Source organism: Carya illinoinensis, chromosome 15 (genome assembly GCF_018687715.1).
Source record: "Carya illinoinensis cultivar Pawnee chromosome 15, C.illinoinensisPawnee_v1, whole genome shotgun sequence".
Lineage (NCBI taxonomy): Eukaryota > Viridiplantae > Streptophyta > Magnoliopsida > Fagales > Juglandaceae > Carya > Carya illinoinensis.
Genome location: NC_056766.1, coordinates 8,306,310 through 8,315,950, shown reverse-complemented (window position 1 = coordinate 8,315,950; position 9,641 = coordinate 8,306,310). Strand labels below are relative to the sequence as shown.

The following is a 9,641-nucleotide window of genomic DNA, read 5'->3' as shown; positions in this document are numbered from 1 at the left end:
CATTATCATTCACTTTAGTGAATGATGTAGATCTAGTAAGACGTGAATAATAATTCTTATCAAAAGCTCATTATTTTGCTCAGTCACTGAAAGACCAGATATAAATTTAGAATATATTGTGAACGTTTGCATTTTATATCGCTACTTCAGGAGCATACTCGATATTGCTACTTCAGGAGAACATTCGAGACGTTCATTCAAATATATATTCTTTCCACAATTTCAATTATGCAACTTCAGGTGCATAAATCATAATGAGCTTTTGGTACAAGTATCAATTATTTAAACTATGAGATACTCAAAAGCTATTATTGATTTAGGGCGATCCTTCAGGAATGCTCCATTTCCATTCCAAGATGAATCTTATCATCAATAATTCATAACAAGTATAAATAAATAAATAAAACTTATATATAAACTATGTGAATAAAAATTTACCACATATATAACTAAAATGTAAATTATCTAAATTTTAATTCACCATAAATATAACTGATATGTAAATTTAATATTATCATCACGTCTAAACATTTGTCTGTACCTTCAATAAATTCTACCTTGAATTTGTAGTGGTTGAACCATTGTTGCCACCTAAGCAATCTTCCTTGCTTATAATCTTCTGAAATGTTAGTTCTAAAGAAATAACTGAAATTACAATTATCACATCAAACTGAGGTGTACCTTCATAGTCGTTTGGTTCCTTCTTGGAATAATAAAAGTAGTTGGACAGCTTGCATCAATCTGGAACAACAACTTGCCACTCCCATGGGACCCACTTGTCCTCTTCATCTATCTTTCTTTTTACAAAAACCAAACGCTTTCCCACCAACTTTGAATTTTTTATTACAAGAATCACATGCTCATGGATCTTTCAACCGAGTACCATGGACAGCATCATATCGGTGATTTTGTGAAGTCCAGAGACGAGCTCTCGAAGAACATGGCCATGGAAACTAGTGTGCCTTGCTGGCAAAAAAAACTGGCCTTCAGAGATGGGCTAAATATTCTGGAGACAGAGGAAGAAGATGAAGTTGGGAGAGACGAGGAAGAACACGAGAATCGTGCTGATAACGTGTTATAAAATCATTGAAAAGAGAGAGCCATAACGTGTTATAAAACTTTCAAAAGGAGAGAGAAAGAGATAGAGTTCAGAGAGGTTATGAAAACTTATGAATTCTTTAAAGGATTCAACGATATATATAAGAGTACAAAGAGGACTATACTTTTGACGATTAGCACTATGCATTTGACGGCTAGCTCACTATGCTAGTACTATGCACTATGCATTTGACGACTAACTCACTATGCTAGTACTATGCACTATACATTTGACGACTAATACTATGTATTTAATGGCTAGCTAAATGTGGTTATACAATTCAAGATAGTTTATAACAAAAAAGACCATTATTTGCAAGATATCGAAAAGATCAAACGATAAGCGTACGTGTCCCTAGTGTATCATTTGCAAGATCTTTCAACAACTTTTCTTTTGGATAACCACCAGTCGTCCATCAAATGGGGGCACAACCAGCGAGTAGTTGTCATTTTCCCAAGAGGATATCCCTCATGACTCATGAGGGTTATAAAACGATAATTGGCCATTTCCTCCAAGTCCATTTTCTCTCCCAATAATTGGCCACCTCCACCTCCTTAAACAACCTGTATTCAAAAGCCTAGAGACCCTATCCTTGAAATACGGTCCTGTCCTATTTCTTAAATTTGGTTCTCGGCCTGTACTCGTCGTATCTTCTCCTTCGGCTGTGGAAGAATGCTTAAGCAAGAACGACATCATATTTGCAAATCATCCCCGCACCATGGCCGGTGATATTTTGACTTACAACTCAATTGTTCTAGCTTGGACTCCATATGGCCACTTGTGGAGGAACCTCCGACGCATCGTCAACCTCCAGATCATCTTCTCTAAGAAAAGCCTCCAAAACGTTTCCAACATCAGGGAAGAAGAAGTTTACTCCCTTCTTCGCATGGTATTCAAAGTCTCGAAAGTAGATCCAAAAAAAGTAGAGTTCAGGTATTTTCCTTCACTTCTAATGTTCAATGTTATCATGAGAATGGTCACTGGAAAGCCATGTGTTGGAGAGGAAGCTGCAAGCACTGATCTGGGGAAGCAACAGCTCAAAGATATGAAGAGTATTATTTTTGCATTTTTGTCAATGAATATATGTGATCACTTTCCAATTTTGAGGTGGGTTGGTTATAAAGGGTTGGAAAAGAGTATGGTAGGGTTGCAATGGAAGAGGGATAGATTTTTGACCAACTTGATCGAAGAGATAAAGCAAATGAACACCAGTCATTCAGAAAATGAGAAGAGGACTCTCATTGAATCTCTATTGTCTCTTCATGAATCAGAAAGTGAATTTTATTCCGATGTTTTCGTCAAAAGCATCATCCTGGTGAGTGATAATATAAAATGAGATACCCTTACAATTTCTTTATGACTAGTGCGATCATGTCACTCCATTAAAAATAAATCTTAATATTACAAAATTATCCTTTATTTTATATAAAGTTGTAAAGAAGTTGTAAAATAGTTATAAGTGAGTATTTTTCATTTCTGAAGTAAATCTTCGACCGCATAACATGTTGCATTTTCAATAAGCTAATTATGTAAAGAAAATATTAAAGCCCTCATATTAAAAACTCCTCTAACTGATAGACTAAAATATCTACAAGTTTGGTAAAGAACACGTAGGTTTTTAGTGAGAAACATATACGCATCAATTAGATCATGTATATTAATAAATTTTCTTGTGATAGGGCCTTTAAAGCACTACTTAGATCTGGTTTCTAACTTTGCTAGAACATTTAATGCTTCAAGTGATGTTCACCGCAGGAACAGATACAACAGCTACAACCATGGAGTGGGCAATGTCACTTTTGCTAAATCATCCAGAGGAATTGCAAAAGGTTAAAGCGGAGATTGTAAACCAAGTTGGGCATGGGCGCTTGCTGAAAGACTCTGATCTTGACAAGCTTCCCTATCTTCGTTCTGTGGTCAACGAGACACTTAGACTCTATCCTCCAACGCCACTTTTATTACCTCATTGTTCTGCAGAAGATTGCACCGTTGGGGGTTATACAGTACCAAAAGGGACAACACTATTTGTGAATGCATGGGCTGTGCATCGGGATCCCAAGCAATGGGAGGAGCCCAACAGCTTTAAGCCAGAGAGATTTGAAGGATTTAGCGGAGAAAGAGAGGGTTTCAGATTCTTTCCATTTGGGATTGGGAGGAGGGCATGTCCCGGTGCTGGTTTGGGCCAACGGGTAATTTTACTTGCCCTTGGTGCACTCATTCAGTGCTTTGACTGGGAAAGGCTTGACGAGGAGATGGTGGACATGAACCTAGCTTCAGGATATCTTGTGTCAAAGGCAAAGCCTTTAGAGGCTCTTTGTAGTCCCCGCCATTCCATGGAAAACCTTCTCTCTCACCATTGATTACTTCTGCGTGTAATTAGTTGTGCTTAAACTATTTAGCTTTTGTGTAGAGTTCCTTTGTTACAACCTTCCAACTCAAAAAATAAAACTAATTAGATGTTTGGAGAATAAAATGAAATAAGAAATTTGTGAATAGTATTAAAATGGTTTATAAATATTAATAATAATATTTGAGTTATGATATTTTATGAGATTTTGGAAAGAGTCATGCTACATCACCCAAGGGATATAGCCTGAATTGCCTCCGAACAATGCAAAAACAAAAACAAAACAAAAATTATTCATTTTTTTTATATTCTTAAGTTTAAAAAAAAAAAAAAATTCACAACATACTGAAAAACACTTTCTTAATCATTAAAGAAAAAAAAAAGAATTTCGAGACACGTTTTGGATCTCGAATTCGGGACCTAAAGTATTTCTCTTTTGAAAAAATAAAAAGAAAGTTGAATAAAGATATTATAAAATTAAAATATTGTAATGATTTTATAAGATTTTATTATTATTTTTGTTTTGAAATTTAAAAAAGTTGAGTTATTTTTTATATTTTATTTAAAATTTTGAGAAAAATGTACCCCATCAATTCTTCCTTGTCATATGGTACGTTTGATAGAGATAGGTGTTTGGTTTTTAGAATTTTGAAGTTTCATTGTCTGCAACAGGAGGTGGCATTTCGTTGCACTTTGTGGTAGTATCAGAATTTTAATAATTAATGGCTGCCATTTGTGGGTTTATTCGTCTGGGAATCGAAGTGGGTCTGCATGGGGCCGGGCTTGTTGAGTGCGTGGTGGGTGAATGCTGAGGCCGGGATGACCGATTGAAAAAAGGCCACTGATGTGTTCCAAATTTAAATTTAAATTTCCAATTTCAAGCAAATAAATAATTCTGAAGTAGCCTTGAGTGCAGAAATAGAGTATTTATTTCATGACATGATGAGATATAATTCAATTTTCTAAATGAAAATTTAGAATTTAAAACCCCTATCCATTGTGTAAAAAGAAAAGAGTACTCATATTCATATTCTATTATAAAATGTCAGGTCAATGAAGATTAATATTTTTAACGACAATTTTAACTACATGACATGATCATAGAATGTGAGTACTACATTATCTTTGTTTTTAAAGTACCAGAATTTTCTTAACGTAATACAAGCTGTTTAAAACGTACATAGATAAAATTATTACAAAAACACAAATACAGTTTTAAACAAATGTAAAACATAGCATCAGCAACCCGGCGGAGCCGCATCCTCGGGCTCAGCCTCCTCCTCCTCCTTCTCGAACTCTGCACCAAAAGCTACGAAACTAAAAATGGTACCGCAGGTAAGTAAAACCCAAACACCACCAGATAAAAACACATAGAACTCAATCAACATGGATGCAAGAAAAACCAATGCACATGCCCCGCAAAACCTCATTTTGCACGCACGCATGCCAAAACCCATTTGGCCCAATAAAAACATATTCAAAAAAACACGCCTTGCCATTATCCCAGATAATGGCCCAAACCACCATTTTCCCAAAAAATGGACCAAAAGCCTCAAAACCAAAACTCGTCATTTTCCCAGAAAATTGCCCGCATCCGAAAACCATAAAAACAAACCGGTTATGCATGCACCATGATCTCCCCTAGAGATCATCCGCACACCCTGGCTCTGTGCCACACCGCAGGTAACGACTACGCATGTGACACCTAAACGAGCGATGCCCAGACTCTCGCCCCGCGCGTACCTGGCCAGGCCATCCTCTAGCCCTCGCCAGCGAAGGGCCACGGAGTCGGTGAGTAGAGCGATGCCCAGACTCGAGCCCTCCGTGTACCTGGCCGGGCCATCCTCTAGCCCCGCTCCCGTCGTCGCCCAGCGACAACTCAGGGGACGTCACTCAGTATTATCCACTCCCGAGTGACCAGAGGAGCTCCACCGAGATAATAACCCATTCCGGCTTGGGCTCGTGAGACACACGCACCCGAAAATCCAATCACGCCAGCAAAACAGGGTTTCTCAAATAAATAAAATACCCGTGCATGCCCCATGCAAATGCAATTATCAACGCACAAAACAAACAACCAATCATAAAACAATAAATCAAGCAACTCCGTCCTCCATCCATCCGACCCCCGAACTCCTCGGACTCAGTCCGGAATCAACCAACCAGCAGATTAATTAATTGAAAGAGCAATATATATTTAAATCTGAAAATAGGGCTTGGAAAATACTTACAGCGCTATATGGCAATTTTAGAAAACACGCGGCGTTGCAAACGACGCCGGAAAAGCAACGTCACAGTGAAAATCCACTATGGCCGTGGGTTGTGAAAAACTCACTTTTGAACGGGGACAAACTAGAGCTTGGGATTGATAGGGAATGGTCTAAGGATGGTTGTGAAGCTATTGGAAGTGGTGGTTGGCCGTGGGTGGCGGCGAAAATGCCAGAAATAGGCCGGAAGACGCAAATCGGAGATCAAGCTCGTAGGAGCTGTTCCGGTGGTCGTTGGAGGCCGAAAATGGGTGGGTTAGGACGGCAAGGGACCGGTGATGAAGTGGTGAAGAAATGGTGGCCGGAGGTGGAGCGACGGTGGCGGATCGAGCTGAAAACCGTGCGGGCTTTGAGGAGCTTTTCCAGCCAAACGGCGGGCCGGATGGGGGAGATATTTGGTGGGAAGGTGCGTCGGAGGGAGGGGGTTCGAACGAGACCGGCGGTGAGCCAAATGGTAGCCGGACGGCGGCGGTCTGGGCTGAAGAAGATTCCGGCCGTGGGTGAGGAGAGAGAAGAGAGAGATCGGGGGGGTGCTCGAGCGGGAAGAGGAAAAAGAAAAAAAAAAAAGAAAAGAAAGAAAAAAGAAAAGAAGGGAAAAAGAAAAGAAGGAAAAAAGAGAAAAAGGAAAAAGATGTAAAAAGAAATGAGGTCCAATCCTCACTCCGGGAAAACAAAACAAACCGCCGAAAAGGAATTAAAAACTACAAAACATCTAAAAGAAATAAAACACAACATCAAATAAATTAAAAAATCAAATTTTAAAACGCAATTAAATTAAAATAATTAAACTAATATATTAATTAAAATAAAAACAATTATTTCAACAAAAATACACTCAAAAACGGGTCATCACATGTAGCCCTGCCATTCGGTAATCAAAGTTGAGATAGCATGTCTTTGGTGGACCGGCCTGGACTACATACAGCCTCCAAAGGCTTAGCCTTCGACAGAACAAACCCTGAAACAGAGCTCATGTCCACCATCTCTTTGTCAAGCCTTTCCCAGTCAAAGCACTGAATGAGTGCACCCAATGCCAAAGAAATTGTTCTCAGGGCCATGCCGGAACCGGGGCAGGCTCTCCTCCCTGCTCCGAACGGGATGAATTTGAAAGTCTCTCTTTCTCCTAGGAATATTCCTTCAAATCTCTCTGGCTTGAACCTTTCGGGCTCCTCCCAGAGTTTGGGATCTCTATTTATGAGCCATGCATTCACGACCAAAATCGTCCCTCGGGATATCTGAAATCCCCCCACAGTACAACCTTCTGCAGAAAAATGAGGCAATAGAAGTGGAATTGGTGGATAGAGTCTGAGAGTCTCATTGACGACACAACGAAGATAAGGAAGCTTGGAAAGATCTGAGTCATTTAACAAGCGCTCATGTCCAGCCTGGTCGTCAATCTCTGCTTTAAGCTTCTGCAGTACCTTGGGATGATTCAGCAGAAGTGCCATTGCCCATTCCATGGCTGTTGCTGTTGTATCCGTTCCCGCAAGAAACATCATCTGAAAGATTAAAAGCTCCAGTAACGTTAGAGTAAAAGTAAAATTCTAATCACCCACCCTTGCTTTCTCGATGTTAGAAAGTAGTTCAAGTACATCAAAGGCAGCACCGCAAAGCTAAAAGTTACATCTCCAGAAAACAAAATCTTAGCGATAGAAATTACAAAGGAATCTTGGGAATGAGGGATACCCTGTTCTATACTTTGTATGGATACATGAACAGGAAACAATAATTTAGACTTTCCAAACTTCATATGTAAAGAAGATGCTTGGAGTTTTGAAACTTTCCTGTAAAAATGCATGGCAACATGGTGTTCGACAGGGACTTTGAAAGGTTTGCTCTGTAGTTTCTTCACTAAACAGGACAGAGAAGAGAATAGGATTGAAAATAAAGAAAGACAATCCATATATATCGATCTTTTTATCTCACCAAATAGATTCCAATTTAGATCTATACAAATAAAGACAATAAATGTCTTTAAAGCAAATGGATTTAGAATTAGAGCAGCTTTATGCCAAGAAAAATACTATTCTAAACTCCATATGTAGAACACACCTACTAAATTGCTTATATATCATAATTTTATTTGTAAAATAAATTTTAAAATTTAAATTTTATAAATCAAATCTTAACGTTCAAGTGAGGGGGATGATGTACTCCGAAAGCTGGGGCTTAGATTCTGTCATGATACTTGACAGATACTTGAAAAGTTTGAGATTAAAGCAGAGGATAGTGAAGTTTCAGGGGAAAATGATGAAGCAACAAACAGAGTGCTTTTTATTAAATAATTTAAAAACCACCTTGAGAGCAAAGGAGTAATTAGAAACACAATTATGAAGTAATGGAAAAGGTTTTTATGATTACTTACCAAGATGATGCTTTTGACGACATCATCTGTACAGAATTCAGGATCTGATTCATGAACAGACAGCAAAGTTTCAATCAGAGTCTTCTTCTTTTCCTCGTCCGTTACGGTAGTGGTATTCAAAGAACTGGTTTTCTCCTGCTTAATCTCTTGTATCAAACCCCTCAGCCACTCATCCCTCCTCCCCCTCAAACATGGCTTTCTCTATCCCTTTGTAACCAACCCACCTCAAAACCGGAAAGAAATCGCATGCATTCATTGACAAGCTTGCAAAGTAAGTATCCTTCATATCTTGGAGATGTTTCTTTCCCGCATCCGTGATTGCAGCCTCCTCTCCAACGCATGGCTTTCCAGTGAGTATCCTCATCATTATATTGAACGTCAGAAGAGAGCACAGATACCGAAACTCCACTTTTTGGGGTTCTTCTCCATTTGACACTTTGAACAATTGGCGAATAAGGGAGTAAACTTCTTCCTGTCGAATGATGGAAAATTTTTGGAGGCTGTTATTTGAGAAGATCTCAAGGTTCAACAGGCGTCGAAGGTTCTTCCACAAGTGGCCATATGGAGCCCAAACTGGATTGGTGAAATTGTAAGTAAAATGTTCGCCCGCCATGGTGTTGGGACGATTTGCAAATATTATGTCATTCTTGGTGAAACACTCTTCAACGGCAGAGGCAGAAGATACGACAAGGACAGATCGGGAACCCAATTTCAGAGATAGGATTGGACCATATTGCAACGATAGGGTCTGCAGTGCTTGGTAGATGGGTTGTTTAAGAAGGTGGAAATGGCCGATTAATGGAAGAGAAAATGGACTTGGCGGCAGATTGTGGTTGCGGCGGTATAGAAGTTTGAGGATGAATATGGTGGAGAGGAAGAAAGCTATGTAAAAGTACAAGTTTTCCATTGCCAAGGAATCAAAGGGGTTCATCAACGAGGGAGGGGAGAGGGATTATCTTGATACTGAACTGAGGTTGAAGCGAGAGAGATTAGTACTGTTTGTCCTCACACTCATTGTCTTCAGTCAACCAGAAAAACTCAGCCAGTCATTCTCTTCTTGTGCTTGAAAATGATTTCGAGCTGAGTGGAAGGATAACGAAAGTCACCATCCATATATTACTTTTATGAGAAATTCTATGTGTAATCACGAGTGAAAGATTGTACATGTAGTCTTATTGATGAATGAGTATAAAATAAGAAAATCATCATTATACAAAGAATATTATTGTAATTTTAATTTTTTTTACTCATAATAGTATGGGCTTGTATAAACAGTCTCGATTTAAGGATTATATGTAGACTAATTCTACTTTTATAGTGTATTTAAAATTTTTATTTTTTTATTATAAAATTAAAAAAATATACAATTTCACTAATAGTCATTTCCTTAACAACTAAGTAAAAGAAAATAAAATGAAATAAAAATAGTAGTAAAATAGTAATAGTAAGTAGTAAGTCTATCATTATACGAGGTGGAAAGAGTTTTTTCCTTTTGTCTTGATCATCCCTTTAGGGCTATTTTGGGTTGTGGTAATAGTCTTAAAATGTATTTAAATAGGTTTA

At 38.5% G+C, this 9,641-nt stretch overlaps 1 protein-coding gene and 1 pseudogene across 1 annotated transcript; one reads left to right on the top strand and one right to left on the bottom strand.

Moving 5' to 3' along the window:
* The first annotated feature begins 862 nt into the window (after positions 1 to 862).
* On the top strand, positions 863 to 3,508 carry LOC122296616 (cytochrome P450 81C13-like). The gene is made up of 3 exons (XM_043106418.1): positions 863 to 1,072; positions 1,590 to 2,418; positions 2,840 to 3,508. The coding sequence occupies exons 1-3, from the start codon at positions 863 to 865 to the stop codon at positions 3,457 to 3,459; spliced, it is 1,659 nt and encodes a 552-aa protein (XP_042962352.1). The 3' UTR covers positions 3,460 to 3,508.
* A 2,974-nt stretch (positions 3,509 to 6,482) lies between these two features.
* Positions 6,483 to 9,159, bottom strand: LOC122295395 (annotated as a pseudogene).
* Positions 9,160 to 9,641: the final 482 nt, after the last annotated feature.

Coding starts and splice junctions, on each gene's coding strand:
- LOC122296616 (XM_043106418.1), top strand. CDS start 863: ATGGATCTTTCAACCGAGTACCATGGACAGCATCATATCGGTGATTTT. Junction 1,073..1,589: donor ACGAGAATCGTGCTGATAAC/GTGTTATAAAAT, acceptor TGAGGGTTATAA/AACGATAATTGGCCATTTCC. Junction 2,419..2,839: donor CAAAAGCATCATCCTGGTGA/GTGATAATATAA, acceptor TAATGCTTCAAG/TGATGTTCACCGCAGGAACA.